This window comes from Tiliqua scincoides, chromosome 2 (genome assembly GCF_035046505.1).
Source record: "Tiliqua scincoides isolate rTilSci1 chromosome 2, rTilSci1.hap2, whole genome shotgun sequence".
Classification (NCBI taxonomy): Eukaryota; Metazoa; Chordata; class Lepidosauria; order Squamata; family Scincidae; genus Tiliqua; species Tiliqua scincoides.
Genome location: NC_089822.1, coordinates 64782410 through 64801848, shown reverse-complemented (window position 1 = coordinate 64801848; position 19439 = coordinate 64782410). Strand labels below are relative to the sequence as shown.

General features: G+C 44.5%; 1 protein-coding gene across 1 annotated transcript in view; it reads right to left on the bottom strand.

Moving 5' to 3' along the window:
* Positions 1-16232: 16232 nt before the first annotated feature.
* Positions 16233-19439, bottom strand: part of SLC28A3 (solute carrier family 28 member 3) — a 70878-nt gene continuing 67671 nt past the window's right edge. Inside the window, exons 16-18 of the mRNA XM_066612570.1 lie at positions 18541-18639; positions 16693-16801; positions 16233-16344 (exon numbers count right to left, since the gene is read on the bottom strand). Of these exons, the coding sequence (XP_066468667.1) occupies positions 16233-16344; positions 16693-16801; positions 18541-18639 (320 nt within the window). The remainder of the gene's footprint in view (positions 16345-16692; positions 16802-18540; positions 18640-19439) is intronic.

The window sequence follows — 19439 nt, the reverse complement described above, 5'->3', positions numbered from 1 at the left end:
AGAGGGGGACAGAAAGGAAGAGGAAATGCAGAGGGAATTGCTGATCTAGAGCAGGGGTGTACAAAGTTTTTGGCAGGAGGGCCACATAATCTCTCTGACACTGTGTCGGGAAGAAAATAATTAATTTACATTTAAAATTTGAATAAATTTACATAAGTTTATTATTATTATTATTATTATTATTATTATTATTATTATTATTATTATTATTATTATTAACAGTATTTATATACCACTTTTCAACTAAAAGTTCAAAAAGCAGTTTACAGAGAAAAATCAAATAATTAATGGCTCCCTATCCCAAAAGGGCTCACAATCTAAAAAGATGCAAAAAGAACACCAGCAGACAGCCACTAGAAAAGACACTGCTGGGATGAGGTGGCCCAGTTACTTGCCCCCTGCTAAAAAGAGGAGCACCCACTTGAAAAAGTGCCTCTTACCCAATTAGCAGGGGTAAGTTTACATAAATGAATATATTAAAGATGAACTTATATGAATGAATGAAAGTCTTGCAATAGCTCAAGGCCTATAAAAGGCCTTGCACAAAGCAAGGTCAGTCTTTCCTTTGCTGCCTCTGCTGCGTCACAGACGTGAAACAGCAAGCAGTGGAGGGAGCCTTCATTCCACAGCTCACGCAAGAGGTCAAACAGTTGCCCTCACGCTGAGAGCAGTCGCATCAGGCCAGTGCAGGCTCCAGCAAGTCTCTGGAGGGCCAGAGGCTCATTGGAGACTGGAGGCTCCCTGAGGGCTGCATTGGAAGTCCTCGAGGGCTGCAAGTGGCCCCAGGGCCGGGGTTTGGGCACCCCTGATCTAGAGCATTGGGGAGAGAGAGGAACAGAGAATGGTGCATTATTGGGTAATAGGTAGAGATGGGAGAAAACTGTTATTTTTTCATGGTTTTCAGTGTTTACCAGAGTTAGATGTGCTGAAAGTGGTTATATGTTTTTATTCAAAATTTACATTATAATCATAAATTATAATCACTTTAAATGTGTACTGGGTAAGTAGTATAGTGTCAGCAGATGCAGCCATCGTCATTACCCAAGCAACCCCACGTTAAATAATAAATAAAAACCAAATAAAACTATTTATGTTTTTTGAAAATTTTTTACAGATGTTTGCAGATTTTGTTTTTTTCAATGAGAAGTGCACAAAGTGGTGTTATGTGTTTTTATTTTGTTATCACTGTTTGTTACCTCAGATGTCACAACGTTTTGGGATGGCCCCGTCTCTGGGGCTCAAGTCTGGATCAGAGCAGGCCCATATGCTGAGAGAATATGAGAGTTGGAATAGTGTGTGTGTTTAAGTGTGCTGGCACACAGCACTATAGCTGAAAGGTGTACCAATCTGGAGCACACCTTCCAGGGCCAGCCCCTGACCTGGGCCACCCCATGCCCCCTCTGAGCACAAAGCTCCTGTTGCATTTGAAAGGGGCGCAATCGAGGGGGGCAGAGCCCTTCACATGTGCAAGGGGGCATAACCCCAGTGGCTGTGGTGGGGGAAGTATTGCCACTCCCCACAGAGTGCTACTCTGGGTCACAGCATCCTTGTGACCTCCCCTCAGCTGCACAACTGCTGGCACAGGTGAAGATAATATAGAAGCAACAGGTTAGGTACTGGAAGGAGAACCAGGGCTTAGTATGGAGATGCAGGTATGGCTATATCAGTATCTCTTGGTATTAGGAACTTTTAGCCATACCTGCTGTATAAAATACAGAATGTGAAACATGGCTAGTGTGGTTTCCTTATCTGAGTAGGCTGTGATGCACCTTGCATGGTCTGATCTAATCAGAATGCGTAGCACTTTCTATTTTCCAAACTGCAGATGATGTGGCTTTTCCACCAGGGGTGGGACTTCTATGCTTCTGTCTTTATTGTGTAATGAGGGGCTGGTTGGGCAAGTATAATCCAAACCAGCATCTGGATAACGAAAGCAGTTCCCTACTTTGTGACAGCTCTAATAGAGTTGTAACTCGATTGTGGTGGATAGGTGTTGTGGTATATAGTAGTGCTCCATTTTGTTGCCAAATGGTTTGTGTGATCCAAACCATTCAGTTAATTAGCAATACAGAAAAAAATGAATGTATTTTTGCTAGGGATGAAGGGATGGATCACAATAATTTGGATGCTCAAGAGGTAATTTCTGTTTTTGAAAAACCAAGTGCTGTATAAGGACTGTTTTCCCAATGTATGTAACAGGGATGTGCCGGAGTAACTTCCCTGAGTCCTGAGTAGAGTCCAAAGTCTCCCCCCCTCTTGATTTGAGTTGCCTACGATGGGCACCTGTCATGACTTACCCACAGCCATTTTTGAATAATTTTGTCTCAAACCCTTGTCCATATTTTTTCCTATAGGAGATGATCTTCATGCAGGAATATCATGTTGGAAATAGCCCTTATAGTTCCATACCTATAAACATTTTCTATGATATTTTTCAAGAATAGGTGTTTATCTTTCCAATGACTAAAAAAGTCATTTAAGTACTTTGAAGTACAGCGTCTTAATGTTTTTGGGTGGCACAAGGATTGTAATTAACATTATCCTGTTCACGACAGATTATTCAACTGCAAAGTGATGATTTTTTTGTCTTGTTTTTTGTCTTGGAAGTCCTGTGAAATGGTTATTCTCTGTGCAGTACCAGCTTTGAATCTTATCACACACAAGTTCCTCATCCATGAAGTGGATTATAATGCCATATTTAGCCCTAGTAAGTAGGTAAGCCCCTAAATAAGAACATAAGAACATAAGAACAGCCCCACTGGATCAGGCCATAGGCCCATCTAGTCCAGCTTCCTGTATCTCACAGCGGCCCACCAAATGCCCCAGGGAGCACACCAGATAACAAGAGACCTCATCCTGGTGCCCTCCCCTGCATCTGGCATTCTGACATAACCCATTTCTAAAATCAGGAGGTTGCGCATACACATCATGGCTTGTAACCCATAATGGATTTTTCCTCCAGAAACTTGTCCAATCCCCTTTTAAAGGCGTCTAGGCTAGACGCCAGCACCACATCCTGCGGCAAGGAGTTCCACAGACCGACCACACGCTGAGTAAAGAAATATTTTCTTTTGTCTGTCCTAACCCGCCCAACACTCAATTTTAGTGGATGTCCCCTGGTTCTGGTATTATGTGAGTGTGTAAAGAGCATCTCCCTATCCACTCTGTCCATCCCCTGCATAATTTTGTATGTCTCAATCATGTCCCCCCTCAGGCGTCTCTATTCTAGGCTGAAGAGGCCCAAACGCCGTAGCCTTTCCTCATAAGGAAGGTGCCCCAGCCCCGTAATCATCTTAGTCGCTCTCTTTTGCACCTTTTCCATTTCCACTATGTCTTTTTTGAGATGTGGCGACCAGAACTGGACACAATACTCCAGGTGTGGCCTTACCATAGATTTGTACAACAGCATTATAATACTAGCCTCAATACCCTTCCTAATGATCCCAAGCATAGAATTGGCCTTCTTCACTGCAGCCGCACATTGGGTCGACACTTTCATCGACCTGTCCACCACCAACCCAAGATCTCTCTCCTGATCTGTCACAGACAGCTCAGAACCCATTAGCCTATATCTAAAGTTTTGATTTTTTGCCCCAATGTGCATGACTTTACACTTACTGACATTGAAGCGCATCTGCCATTTTGCTGCCCATTCTGCCAGTCTGGAGAGATCCTTCTGGAGCTCCTCACAATCACTTCTGGTGTTCACCACTCGGAAAAGTTTGGTGTCATCTGCAAACTTAGCCACTTCACTGCTCAACCCTGTCTCCAGGTCATTTATGAAGAGGTTGAAAAGCACCGGTGCCAGGACAGATCCTTGGGGCACACCGCTTTTCACCTCTCTCCATTGTGAAAATTGCCCATTGACACCCACTCTCTGCCTCCTGGCCTCCAACCAGTTCTCAATCCATGAGAGGACCTGTCCTCTAATTCCCTGACTGTGGAGTTTTTCAGTAGTCTTTGGTGAGGGACCATGTCAAACGCCTTCTGAAAGTCCAGATATATAATGTCCACAGGTTCTCCCACATCCACATGCCTATTGACCTTTTCAAAGAATTCTATAAGGTTCGTGAGGCAAGACTTACCCTTACAGAAGCCATGCTGACTCTCCCTCAGCAAGGCCTGTTCATCTATGTGTTTTGAGATCCTATCTTTGATGAGGCATTCCACCATCTTACCCGGTATGGATGTTAGGCTGACCAGCCTATAGTTTCCCGGGTCCCCCCTCTTTCCCTTTTTAAAGATCGGCGTGACATTTGCTATCCTCCAATCTTCTGGCACCATGGCCGTTTTGAGGGACAAGTTGCATACCTTAGTCAAGAGATCTGCAACTTCATTCTTCAATTCCTTAATAACTCTTGGGTGAATGCCATCAGGGCCCGGTGACTTATTGATCTTTAATTTATCAATGAGGTCTGAAACATCTTCTCTTTTAACCTCTATCTGACTTAACTGCTCAGTCAGGAGGGGCCGTTCGGGCAGCGGTATCTGCCCGAGGTCTTCTGCCGTGAAGACAGATGCAAAGAACTCATTTAATTTCTCTGCCATCTCTAAGTCTCCTTTTATCTCCCCTTTCCCTCCCTCACCATCCAGAGGGCCAACCGCTTCTCTGGCGGGTTTCCTGCTTCTAACATATTTGAAGAAGCTTTTATTATTCCCCTTAATGTTGCTGGCCATGCGTTCCTCATAGTCTTGCTTGGCCTCCCGTATCACCTTCTTACATTTCTTTTGCCACAGTTTATGTTCCTTTTTATTCTCCTCATTAGGGCAAGACTTCCATTTACAGAAGGAAGCTTCCTTGCCCTTCACAGCTTCTCTAACTTGGCTGGTTAGCCATGCGGGCACTCTCCTGGATTTAGTGGAACCCTTCTTTCTTTGCGGTATACACCTCTACTGGGCCTCTATTACTGTTGTTTTAAGCAGCCTCCATGCACTCTGGAGAGATTGGACTCTTTTTACCCTCTCTTTCAACCTCCTTCTAACCAGCCTCCTCATTTGAGGGAAGTCTGCCCTTCGGAAGTCAAGGGTTTTTGTTAGAGATTTGCCCGGTATTCTTCCCCCAACGTGCATGTCAAAACGGATCACAGCATGATCACTGTTCCCAATGGCTCAGTAACGTTTACATCTCTAACCAGGTCCTGCATACCGCACAATATTAAATCCAGAGTCACCTGTCCTCTGGTGGGCTCCATGACTAGCTGCTCTAAGCCACAGTCATTTAGCATGTCAAGAAATCCGGTTTCCTTATCGTGACCGGAACATAAATTGACCCAGTCAATATGAGGATAATTGAAGTCCCCCATGATTACAACCCTGTCCCTCCTTGTCACCTCCCTGATCTGTTTCCTCATTTCAAGGTCCCCATCCGATTTCTGGTCTGGAGGACGATAGCACGCCCCCAGTATTGCATCGCTGCACAAGCCTGCTAATTTAACCCACAGAGATTCTACAGTGGAGTCGGACACACCTTCAATCTCTACTTTGCTGGATTCTATCCCTTCCTTAACATAAAGGGCCACCCCACCTCCAACACGCCCCTGCCTGTCCCTCCTGTAGAGTTTATAGCCCGGGATTGTGGTATCCCACTGATTCTCCGCATTCCACCAGGTTTCCGTTATGCCCACTATGTCAATGTTTTCCCTTGTCACCAGACATTCCAGTTCTCCCACTTTTGCTCGTAGACTTCGGGCATTCGCATAAAAGCATTTGTACATGGAATGCCCTAGAATGGGCTGCTTATTCGCTCCTTTGTCCCCGCATCCTCTCAGTGTGCCAAACCATCTATCACATCCCATCATGCTACCTTTCCCAATTTCTTCTCCTACTCTGCCTTTGTCTTGTTGTTCTCTAACCTCCCCATCCTCATCCCATAGGGATGAGGAGACCCGAACCGGATGTCCCTCGGCTCCTGTCGGCCTTCCCCCAGGGATCAGTTTAAAAGCTGCTCTGCCACCTTTTTAATGTTATGCGCCAGCAGTCTGGTTCCATTCTGGTTCAAGTGGAGCCCGTTCCTCTTGTACAGGCCCCACTTGTTCCAAAACGTTCCCCAGTGCCTAACGAATCTAAACCCCTCCTCCCTACACCACCGTCTCATCCACGCATTGAGACCAAATAGGATAAAGCTGTTTGGTTGTGTTTTTTTTAAATGTCTTGTGCACATAATACATGAACAAAAAACAAAAGGCATTTTTACTGAAAAGAGATTTTACACAGGGTGCAATCCCAAAAGGGAGATGGGCCGACACAAGTCCCTTGCGCCATCCCAGAGGTGTCAAAAACATGCCATAAGGCACTTTTGCATCACTGAGCAAGGAGGGAGGCCAACCTAAGCCCTGTGGGACAGCGCAAAAGGTAAGCCTATGAGGTGGAGGCATTTCATGGCAGGGGAGGGTGAGCAGTAGGTGGGCCCCTAGGCGGGCAGTGGGTGAGCGGGGGGTAGGGGTGGGGCCAGGGTTAGATCCTAACCCTGGTCCTGGGCAGCCCAGAGTAGTTCTTTTGGGGCTGCTGCAGCATTATCCAGAGTAAAGGGAATGAATTCTCCTTGCCCTGGGCTGAACCGTAGCTGGACCCAACCCCACTTTGGATAAGGCAGCAGTTCTCACTCTTTTATCACTGGGACCCACGTTTTAGAATGAGAATCTGTCAGGACCCACTAGATGTGATGTTGTGAGCGGAAGTGAGATCATCAAGCAAGAAAATTTTTAACAGTCCTAGGCTGACATCCTAGCCACACTTACCCAGGAGTAAGTCCCTTTTACTATGATTGTTAAAAGCATCTTCATAGTTGCCTGTTAAAAGTACAAATCTGTGACACTTCCCCAAATTTAGTCACATCACACCAAGCCTAATATATTAAAAATAAATAAATATTGAAATGAAGGGTGACCCACCTGAAATGGGCTCATGACCCATGGGTCCTGACCCACAGTTTGAGGAACACTGGTATAAGGGGAGGCCAGCCAGCCTTCCCATTCCAGTGCAGGTTAGGATTGGGCTGTTAGTGTGTTTTACCTTCACCTGGCCTTACGGATCTCTTACTCTGTTATGCCATTCTGACCTAAACAGACATGTTTTCCCCTGAACATGGGGGAAAGGTCCTTTTGTAAAAGTGGTGATCTGGAGAATGGAAGCATTCTCATTTGAGCCTCTCTGCTGCATTCCTGAAAAAGACCACTATTTAGATCTTGCCTTCCATTTTCAGATTTTGCATTTTTTATATGCAAATTCCATTTCTTATATTCCTTATATTCCATTCCTTATATGCGATTATATTCCTTATATTTATGTCCTGCCTTTCTTCCTTCATGAAATTCAAGGCAACATATATGGCTTCCCTAGGCAGTCACCCATCTAGGTACTGAATGAACCTAACTTTAGCAAGGTGGTTGTATCATGTGTCCCCAGTGGGGTGATTTCAGCTGGACACTTTAGTACTAAATACAAGGTGTGTTATCACTTGCACAAAGTATTATGTTATATATATGGAAATTTCTTCTTGTGGATTGTGCCTCCCTCTTTGCAGTTGCCATATAGACTGACAGACAGTGGTGCTCATGTGTACAGTATATGCCAAAATCAGCACAGTGGTATGGCTTATTCAAGTTAGAGGTGTAGAGTATCCCTGCCCGCCCACCCCCACCCCTGAAATCTTATCACCATCACCCCATGCATCTTTCCCCGGATTTTTAGAGGAATACCAAGTCGGTCAGCCCACCTAGCTGGGCCCAGCTACCACAGCCCAGCTACCATGGCAGCCTGAGTGCACTGGGCAACCGCCGGTGGCTCTTTGGGGGACATTTCATCTGCTTCCTCCAGGTAAGGGAAGTAGCTCTGCAATAGGGCTACTCGAGTCTGCAGCGGCTCTTTAGTCAGGCTGTAAGGCCCCACATGGGGCTCTGGATCCAGTGGAGCTAAGCTCCTCTGGTCCTGTCCCCCCATTCCACTTCCTGCCCCTGCCACACCCCACCCCTTCTTAACTCTCTGCTGCCCTGCGCTTCACACGGAGCGCCAGGTGATGGATCATGGGCCCAGTACTGGAGCTGGCCGAGTGTGGGCTCACACTGGGCTAGCTCCAATGCTGGGCCTGTGGTAAGACTCGCAAACATGCCTTACAGCACATTTGCGAGTGTGTGCCAGTGGTGAGCTGGTGAGCCAAGTTCAGGAATGGGCCCTTAGTAACCCAAACAGGTCAGTTGTTGACAATATTGACAATATTGTGACAACAGATCACAGTTATTGAGACATGGGATCAAGTCTTTCTTCAATCTTTGTTAGAGATTTATCAAGATTTGACTGTACTGGGGCACATCTGTTTGGCAATACAAAGTCCTAGGGGTGTTGATGAGCTCAGGTGGTGCTTGGTGAATTTGAGGGGGGCGCTTCCTTTGTACTTTATTGGTCAGGAGCGTCCCTCTGGATGAGAGTTTCAAATGATTTATCTTGGATTCAGCAGCACACAACTCCATTCTCTGGGGCAAAATTAGAAAGCTGCACAAGTTGGAGGAATGCTGGTTTTAGAAAAATTTCCCTGATGAAATTCTGCCACCTAGTGTCTCTTTCCTAAGGAACAGAGATGGAAAATACAATGTGATATAATCAATCCAGCTAAAATGCATCAGGGTGAAGCCATTAAGCAGCAGTAGTAGAATATTGTAAACTTTGTTATTTGCTCACAAAGATTTCATCAGCACAATATTTAGAAATATATTGTCATAAACTGGGCACATGTTTCCCTGTAGACAGTACAACAGGTCAGATATCTCTTTTTTGAGTGGGAAAATCATGTTGTAATCTGTAATTCTAGCAAAATATAAAAAATATCAATTTGTCTTTATCATCACAAAATTTGACAAATTGTCCCCACTCTCGTTAGAAGATCCTTTTTACTTATCATCTTACTGGTATCTGGAATCATTTTTATATACAAATTTTTATATACAAACTGTTTATCAATGGGTTTTATATCCACGGATCTGACTCAACATGGGTCCCCCTCAAAAAATTTTTTAATGCCTTTAAAGCCCCCGGAAGGCTTCCCCGGGCCTCGCAATGCCTTGTAAGGCATTAAAAATGTCACTTCTGGTTTCCCTATGGAAATCAGAAGTTGCTTTTTTTTGCCTTCATGAGGCATTCAGAAGCCCACAGAGGCCGCGGGCAGATGTGCACAGCTTCTGTGGGCTTCAGCCTCTGGAGATGACTGGAGCATAGTTCTGGTTGCCATTGGAGGCTTTAAAAGGGCCCAAAACAGTGGATTTCAGTATCTGCAGTTTTCAATATCCGCAGAGGTCTGAGAATAAATCCCTCTTAGATGCTAAGGCCCCACCTATATAATAATAATAATAATAATAAACAGTATTTATATACCGCTTTTCAACTAAAAGTTCACAAAACGGTTTACAGAGAAAAATCAAATAACTAAATGGCTCACAATCTAAAAAGATGCAAAAGAATACCAGCAGACAGCCACTAGAATTGATACTGCTGGGGTGAGATGGGGTGAATTCTGGCAACTATTAACATCCCCTTTCAAGGGAATTAATAAACATTTTAAACAATAAAATGCTACCTCGTTTCATTATGAAATTGTGGCTTTAACCTATGTCAGTATTGCTTGACACAAGCAAGTTAAGTTAGATCCTGAATCTAATCCATCTCCTATTTATGGTGTCTCAGGTTCTGTCCAGCATCCTGATTACATGTTTCCTTCCTAGCCAGCAGAGCAGAGGCAGGCGCCAGCACAGAGGTTGACACGGGCAGGTGCTGGGCCTTTGCACTGGTCAGAGAGGCTCCAAGCACCGACAGCGGTAAGTTCACCGCCAAACAACTAGGAGGAATTCAGGGGGAGGGAAGAGTAGTAATGTGACAGGGAGCCTGGCAGTGGGGGCAGGGGATGGGCAGACTGGGCTTGGGAGGGGCAGGGACGGTGACAGAGGCTGCCACCAGATCCTATCCCTCCTCTTGGGCCTGATTTACCAACACAGGGCTGCATTTATCTGTGCCAGCAAATTTTCAAGTGCAGGACTGAGTATTCCCATAGCAGCTGCTGAGGCTGTCCCTGGGGCAAGGGGACAAAAGTCCTCTTACCTTAGGGAGACCTCCAGCAGCTTCTTTGCCTACACTGAATACAATGGCAGCTGTTTCAGCATCACTGCATTGTGCAGTTTGGATGCGATTGGGCTTTAAATTTGGGAAACGTGCAACAACATGTGGACAAGATACATGCGTATCTCTATCTCACTTCTGAACCAGGCATGCTAGCAGATGCTGGAAACACGATTCCTCTTCCCAATCCAGCAACCAAATCTGTATGCTAAGTAGCCTTTCTTAAAAAAAAAAAAAAATGAAATCCCTCATCTGTTTGGAAGCAGAGGAGGAGACAGGCTGGATTTAATCTGCAGCCTCCATTCTTCTCCAAACCGTTGGCAGGCAACATTTCAGTTTTAAACAAAGAAGGGGTTATGCACACAAAGGCCTGGCTGCTCTGCTCATTCCCTTTTGAATCAGAAGAGAGCTGATGGTGGAAGTAGTTCACATCTACAAACTACAAAAATTAAGTTGTTTTCCATATTAAAAATTATTATATGTTCTGAATGTTTTACAGGAATAGGGAACATTTCAGATATTTCCTGTAGTGCACATTTGACATCTTAGTGCCAAATACCCTATGATATGATACGTCCATGCCGTGATTAGAGCTGATGTCTTTTCTGTTATTCCACAACCTTGCAAGGGACTGCTAATTTAATTGGCGAAGGGGCAGTTGGATAAATTATTTTAATTATTGATCTGCCCTTTGCCATCTCTTTACAATCTAAACCATACCCTGAAACTGCCATTAGTTCTACTGGACGTGGTGGAAAACCAGCACTATACTGAGATGCCCTTACCTGTATTTTAATTAATATGGGGTTAATAGCTTTGTGAGGTTGGATTTAAACTGAGGAAATGGTGTGGGCAAAAGGATCAACCACCCCTTCCCCATGATTGCTTTGTGGATCAAACTGTAGTTAGGCACTTAATAATTAGAGAGTGATAAATATGCCAGATTTAATATTTACCCAGATAACATGTATCTGTTGATCAACATCTCTTGGTTGCTATAGTGAATTCCTTTCTCTTGCATATGAAATAGCAACAAGAAAAGGTTGTGAGATTGTGGTTTTTTAAAACACCGATTTATTCATTTACTTGTTTTGGCAGAGACAATGTGGAATGCCAAGGCACGATTGTGTATCTCCACTACTCCATCACTTCTATGGATGAAAGAAATATTAATTTTAATGAAAACTATGGCTCGTCCCTCTGCTTGGTATATACTTTGTCAGTCCACATTTGCCCACCTATTCCCTATAATATAGCATCTTTTGGCTCATCTTTTTCAGTATTTCCAAACACAGATAAATTGTGGATTGAGAAACTTCCCTTCACCTTTCAATCGGCAGAAGGGTTTCAATTGTAATGGCTATGTTGTTTTTCACTTTATGAGAAACACAGATTACTGTTATTATGCTTCCTAATTTAGGGCACAATCCTACCCTGCACTGGAACAGACAAGCCAAGAGGCTTGTGCTGTATCCAACGCAGGATAGGGGCCCAAGGTGGCTAAGCCAGAGACAAGGGGAAACTTTTCCTCTTATACCGGGGTAAGGCGCCTTTGCCCCTATGGGTATCCTCAGACTCGCGCCACCTCCTGAGGTGGTGCAAATCAGAGGAGAGCGGAGCAGCTTGAAGCCACTCCGAACTCCCTGGGAACAAGGGTTGGGATCCAGCATAAGTGCGGGCTCCCAGCCTCGCTGCCTCCTCCTCCCTGCCCGCTCACCCCCCCACCCAGGAATGCCTCCCTCCCTCCCTCCCTCCCGCCTGCCTGCCTCCTCCCCACTCACCCCAGAGGCTTGTGTTGGTCCAGCTGGGCCGATGCAAGCCTTGCCAAGGAAGCTGGTGCGGAGACTTGTGTCAGCCTCTGGGTGCAAGGGCCTGGGCTTCCTCCCGAGGAGGTGCAAATGTGCCTTACAGCACGTTTGCAACCCTCCTGGGCCGGCAAAAGGGACTTGCGCCAGCCCAAAGTCACGTCAGGATTGCACCCTTAATCTTTAATTCTACAATCTCTCCCAAAACCATGCCTGTACCAAAGGTGTGATCAAGAAAGAGAGAAAACTGTCTGGGTACCCAATAGTTTTGTGTTTTGTTTTTTTTCAAAAAAAAAGCATGTTGGTCAAAATTAACTTTGCCACTGTCATGTTTTCTTGCATGAATTCAAATGTGTCCTGTGAAAATGTTTTCAAGCATAAAAGATCACTATTAAATTCTTACAGTGCAAAATTCCTGACCTTTTCCAAGTAAAGAATTGGACACGGCTCTACAACATATAATGTCTTTATTAAGAAAAAGGAACAAAATAGTTTACTTAATTCTTGACAATGTACATTCTTTAACACTTTCATTCTGTACAATGAACAGGAAGACGTTGTTGCCCTCCTAACAGAGGTCTTAGTTACTCTGGGCCTTTCCAGACCACAAAATTGCACCTGTTCCCCATTTTTGCATCATCCTTCACAAAACTTTCCATGAGATTGTGCTTTCCATAAGTGGGGGGGGGGGGTTTGCATCTCAGAGTCAAACTCATGTTATGATGAATGCTTAACATGGTACTGTGCTATTAACTTTGCTTTTTATAAATACTGCTGTGGGACCCACTAAACAAGCTGAACCTGCAGTGAGGGGAGGGTTTTAGCACTTCGTTCCTACTGCTGGTCCAATCCCACTTGCAACCCCGCCTGCAAGATTTTTTTTTTTTTGGGGGGGGGGAACTATGATCCAGATAGCACCTGTGATCAAGACAGGAACCATAGCAGGGTAGAGTCCACCCTACTCATGCTGTGGTTTTGTCTTGTTTTGCCACATTTTATTTTAAAGGCAAAACACAAACACAGAGATGGACCAAGCTATGTGTAGTTTGTCCCCTATTGCCCCAGCACTCAGGTTACAGAATGTTATAACTGCAATTCTTCCCCCAGATATACTATTTGCTTGCATTGCCTTTATGTCAGGGCTGAACTACACCATCTATGGAATTTTTGTGTAAGTTGCTGAAAGATGTAATTGGAAGTAGAGGGTAAGAAGGCTGTGCTTAATCCTTTCTCCACTCATAGTTTTTCCCCCTCTCAAAATTTCCCCTCCAAACAACTTTTTTCACCAAGTGGAATATTTTGCAAGAGAAAAAACAACCAGCAGGGGAAAACACAATTTCCCACCCACCTGATCCTGACTTCAGCCTTAAGTATAAATTTTTCTTTAAAAGCAATAATACTAGGGAAAAGTTAAACAGAACTCCATAGAGCAAACAGCTTGGCCCTCAAAATGTGGTTCCAAAAGCATCACCATATTATCCATTTTTACAGTCGCCAACCCTCCAGGATTGATTTGAATTCTCTAGGGATTGGCATCAATCTTCAGATGACTACTGAAAGCATTCCTAGAGGCATTAATAGAGCCTTCCTGGCATAATGACTATTAAACCACATGGGGAGAAAGAAAACCTCTCCAAGAACAGATTCAGAGTTGGCAGCCCTGTTGTTTGCCATGTGACTACTAGTGACAAGAGCCACAACTGTCCTTTTGCTCGTTGCCTATGCCACCTTGTGATTATTTTTTTATTTAATTGTAAAAGAGTATTTGAAGGCCTTTCATGCATGGTGTGGTTCTGTGAAAATGTATTTTCACATGCATATCAACAGCTTGTTGATCTTCTCTGCTCTCACCAGTAGTAATAATTATGCAGAATTATGCAGAACTGCTACTGGAATAATGTCAACCATGGCAACCATTGTTGGTCATAGGAACTGTCACTATGATATTTGTTTTTGTACATATGTGATTGTATGCTCTGAGACTTTTAAAAGTACAGATGATAATACATTATCCGATATTCTTTCAAAGTTTCCAACCTGAAAGTAAAGGCTCTAGAAATGTTTAACATACAAAGCAGCTTTCTACTGAGTTGGGTCATTGTTCCTTCTACCTCACAGTATTGTGTACAGCGACCAGCATCAGTTCTCCAGAATTTCATTCAGGGGTCTTTCTGAGTCCGATTTGGCAATACCAGGGATTGAACCTGGGACCTTCTGCAAACAAAGTATCTGTTTTACCACTAAGCTATGAATCCACTTCTACACTGGGGAAAAAAAATCATAGCTAAATTTTCAACCGATTCTACTTAGTGTTTTGCCACCAAAATAAAAGTCAGAACTTATTTTAAAAAACTGCACTACAATTCTCCAGTTCCTGGTATATATTAGGTCATGCCTGGACAGATTTTGAGGGCATTAGAAAACCTTAATACAAAACCAACTATGGGAGAGGTGTCTTAATTCATTCAATACAAAATCACAGTGATCTATTAAAAGCGAGTGACAGCCCAATCCTATCCAATCTTCCAGTGCTGGTGCTGCTGTGCCTATGGGGTTTGCACTGCTTCCTGTGTTGGGGGTGCAGTCACAGAGGCTTCCTTAAGGTTTGAGAACATTTGTTCCCTTACCCCAGGGCTGCATTGTGGTTGCACCAGTGCTGGAAAGTTGGATAGGATTGGGCTGTAAGACTGCAATCATTAGCATGCTTACTTGGAAGCAAATCCTGCTGAAATGAATGGAACATTTCTGAGTAGATATACTTATGATCACATTGTAAGGTAATTTTGTTTCAGTAGAGCAAAACCAGAACCATACAAAATGCTTTGTCCCCGAGTGTGTGAGAGAACTTAGGCTGAAGTGCTATCCCTGCTTTTTATATATTGAAAAGGATAAGCAAGCAGGAATTTTGGATCAATATTTAAACATTTGCAGCAGCTTTTCATATTTAGATATGTCCGTCTTTCTTCATGACCAGTTTTTGAGATTAGGACACAAGAGTTCATTGGAGTTACCCCCCAATGGACACTTACCCAGTAACTCTTGTGAACCTGAAGGACTTGTGTAGCTGCCAAACTAGTGAGCTGAAAACAAGGTATGTCCTGTCTGTAACAAAAAGACAATTCCATTGTCATCCTGTCTTCCCACTACTGAGGTAAATTCCTATGCTTGTTCTTAAAATTAAAGTGCCTCTACTTAAAATAATGGAGTGGTCAAACTGCAGTTAAATGTTGACGGGTTCAGAAGTTTACAGCATCCAGCCAAGGACCTCAAGCTGTGATTTCCTATGGAACTGTGTGAACTGGTGGAAAAAGGGAAAGGAAGTTTTAATAATGTAATCAAAGAACATGTTAAAACAATGAGTGTAATCAATAATTGAAGAACACAAATTTAGAACACTGTCGGGGCCCCTCCCAGATGCCCTGACCCCCCCGACTTACCCTGGAGCAGGCACCCCATGCCCAGGGTGGGGAGGCTTCCCTGCCCTTGAAGGGGGCAAAGCAGGTTGGCTCACCCCAACCAGCCAGAGGGGGCTGGCAGGGCAAACGAGGAACACTGCAGGAAACAAGCCAGGAACAGGAAAGGCCTTTTCTGCCCCACCTGGAGGAAGGGGAGGGGCCAAAGGGGGCGGGCTTGCTCCATAAAGCAGGAAGGCCAGGGATGAGAGGCAGTCAGTGTGAAGCAGGGAGCTGTGAGGTGAACAGCTCCTGCTCCTAGGCCAGGTCTGGCAGCTCTGCTAGGGAGGAGGACAAGGGTGCTGGAACCCCCTCCCCCTTCAGCTAATCTGAGGCCTCCCTGGGGGTGGAACAAGCCTGCTCCAGGCCCCTCCAGGACAGGGACCCTACAAACACATCACAACAAAGAGTGTACTTTTGCATAAAACCTATGGCTTGTCCAATTAGAGCCACAATACCATGACCACTGAGTTTGGGTCTTCTGTGACAGTGGAATGAACTGGCCACTGACAGGCCAGCAGCCACTGTTGCTTCTCCACTGATTTGGGTAAGTTAGCAGTGGGGGGCATGTCATGGGGGGGGAGGAGAGTGGAACCCAGCAACACCAGCATCTGCCAGTTTCCTATCCGCTCTTTTCAAATCCACTCCCCTTTTCTCCCCTTGGACCTAAACCAGCTACATAGCTTCTGTAGGCCCAAGGAGACCCACAGGCCACGAGGAGGCCTGCACAGAGATAAATACAAAATATTTATTTTGAATATTTAGCAAAATATTTAGCAGGCTTCCTGATTGCTCCCCCACCACGGACTATATCGTGTACCCCACTAGCATGGCCACATCATTGTCAGTGGTAGGGGATAGGGTTGGGCTATCATTAATAGAGGCTTGAAACAGGATGTACACAGGACATTTTCTTTGTAGGTGAAAAAGGGAAACAGCCATAGTGAGCTTCATCTGTAGCAATGAAATATTTCAGGGTGGGAAATCTTCAATGGGAAAACAGCACATAGGGAGAAGTTGCCCAGGCACAATTTAGGTTTTTCCCTGCCATGGCTGTTCTTTTTTTTTTTTTTTTTTTTTTACTTCCTGTGCTTAGTTTCAATCTGTATTTTTTAAATGGCAAAAATATAATGTTATAAACTACAAATACTGAGCTTCTTGCATGAACCGAAATATTATGTAAGCCAAATAGTGCACAATTTGTCATCCTGAATATTACTTTTCCATATTGTCCTAAGAGCAGTGCATTATCTATATTTCAGTATCTCATACAATATTCCTGTCATCTGCAAAAGCATTAATTTGGAATTGAAACCCTGCCTTTTTGAAATTACCTGTTAAAGAGGTTTAAGCAGCAATTAACTATTTCTGAGCTGTTGTGGGTTGCGTTGAAGTTGTTTTCTAATACCATGCGGCATGGATCTTCTGCAACAGATAATATTCCTGAAAATAGAGAACGGAGACCACTTCTATTAAGCAATGTATTCTTGGATAGAGTGCCAAAGAGCCCAATCCTATCAAAATCCCTCTGCGGTGTTGCCATGCTATCAGAGTGCATGCTTCATTCTGTGGGCAGGGGAAGTCCCACAGGTCTGCTCCAGATAAAGCTCTGCTGCCAGCTATTTAGCTGGCAGGCCTGAATGCACCCAGAAAGGAGGCCAGGAAGGGAGATATTGGGAACACCACTGATACTGCCCCTTTCCCAGCCTTGATCCCAAGCCATTCTGCCCTATTCTGTCTACCCTCCACTTCCTCCCTGCTCCACACACTGACTTACCAGTGCCAGGGCTCAGGGAAAGGCCACTAGTATGCACTTGCTTGTGAAGGCAGCCCTTCTTCACAGAACGGCATATTACTGTTTGCGACAGCTGTATAGCACGTTGTGCCACTGAAGCAGTTCAGTGTTCCAGCAGTGAAGTAATGCCCATAAGGTTGGGCCAAAAATCATTGAAAAATGGTTTGCACAGCTTCTCAATGCACAATACTCACTTCAAGGTTAGTCAGACAAGGAAAGAAATACTGTAATATCAACTGGAGATGGGGTGTGTGAAAGGGACTCTCGAAAACCCATTCTGAAGACAGTATTTTTAAATGGTTGTTCCACACCCCCACACCTTTTGAAGCATTCAAGCTGAAGCCTATTGCATTTTACCATAGATTTAATCTTTGTGGGGGAAAGGGGGGGGGTCTACACATCAAAAAGGATGTGAAATTTTATTCTTTTAAGAATTATTAGCAATTGCATGTTTGATTTTCTAACATAAAGAGCATCAAGGCCTGATGTATCATGACCATGTGCATGTAGGGGTTAATTGTTTGCCCTGCTGCAGTCCTAATCAGGCTGTCACCACAGCTATTTGTCCCAGGAAAGATGCCCATTGGTGTCAATGGGATGTTTCTTCTGGGGCTAATACAGGTATAACCTAATTATCCATGGATTTTTCACCCACAGTTTTATTTCAACGTGATGAGAAAGGCCCTTTAAATTAAAGGAAAAAAAGTCGTTTAACAGCAGCCTTGATAATGTGAGAGAGGCCAGCCGGCTGACAATCCATCAATCATTCTCTCTCCAGGCACTTAGAACAGCTTCACTCCAAGGGAAGCGACCCCTCCCTTCCCCCTGAGCACGTGAAAGAAAGTAATCACTTAGCATTCTTTCCCAGCGCTGTGCTCTAGGTGAAGGGAGGGGTCTCTGACTCAGAGTGAAGCCTTTCTTAAGCACCTGGAGAAGACTGATTGATGGATTATCTGCTTAATGCCTCTGTCCTACATCACAAAGGTAAGCAAGGCTGTTTTTAAATTGCCTAGCAAAGGGACATTTTTTTTAAAAATGGATTTGCTTTAATGCCATTTTTGCCATCCATGTGAGTTCTGGGAATGAATAGTGAGACTCAATCTGTACTCTCTATATGGGATCCCTGATATCTGGTAACCCAGACTGGGACCATGGGGGAGCAGAGGGTTAAAACCCCCTTTCCTCCAGCCACCGTACAGATCCAGGTCAGGCCCACTGCGCATGCCACTTTTTTTTAGTAAAATCATGCACACAGACCTTACCATGCAGTAGTTAGCTAATGGCATTTAGCATGCTCCCGACATGTGACAGCACAACACTGGCACCTGGAAAGCAGTGACTGACACACCAAAGTACTGCCACCCTGTGGCATCTGGAGACAGAATACCTGCAATGCAAGCTGTCATGAAGCAGGCCACAGTACCAGCAATCATAGCCCTGAAAGCGCCTCCTGCAATGTCTCTCTTCCGGGAGGGAGCCATGGATGCTGAGGAAAGCATTAGATGAAAATTATAAGAGAGCAGAGAGTTTGCGACACAGCTGCCCTTAAATCCCAACTCACCCAATTACAAACCATATTACCCCATTCAAACTCATAAAAGCATTCAGTATTTACTTTGATAGCATACTTCTTCTATTGCTGTCTTTGTTTCTATAGATAGCGTATTCTGGGTTTGCACAATCACTTTTCCTGAGCTCAGAATTCTTTAATTCAATGGTTTTCAAACTGGTGGGTCGCGACCCACCAGCCTGAGAACCCTGCCCCTTTTCCATTAAGGGGTAGGGCAGGAGGAAAGCAGTGACTGTGGGGGAAGGGGGGTCTGTTTTTAACTGAACTTACCTGCTGCTGGGTACAGGTGGTACAGGAAGCCCCACGGCTTGTAGAATGTAAAAATAAAAATTGCGACCCACTTCGAGGTTGCAATTGTGAAACTGGAAGTGGGTTGCAATTTTTTTTTTTTCATTCTACAAGCCACGAGGCTCCCTGCATGCCCTGGACCCTGGCAGCAGGTAGGTTAAATTAAAAACAGCCCTCCCCCCCCCCCCCCACACACACACAGCAGCACAATCCTGGGAATTGCATTGCTGCTTTCCACTCTGCCCCTGCAAAGACATGCCCTGGTTTTCTAACTCCCAGAGAGTTTTAGAACCAGTGTTTTAATTCATTTCTACCTCAGATTTGCTTAAAAGAGGTGTTCTTAGTGTGAGCATAACACCGCTTTTAAGCAAATCTTAAAAGCTGCATCACTAAACTTACTTCAGTAAAGGCAGCAAACAAGAATCTTC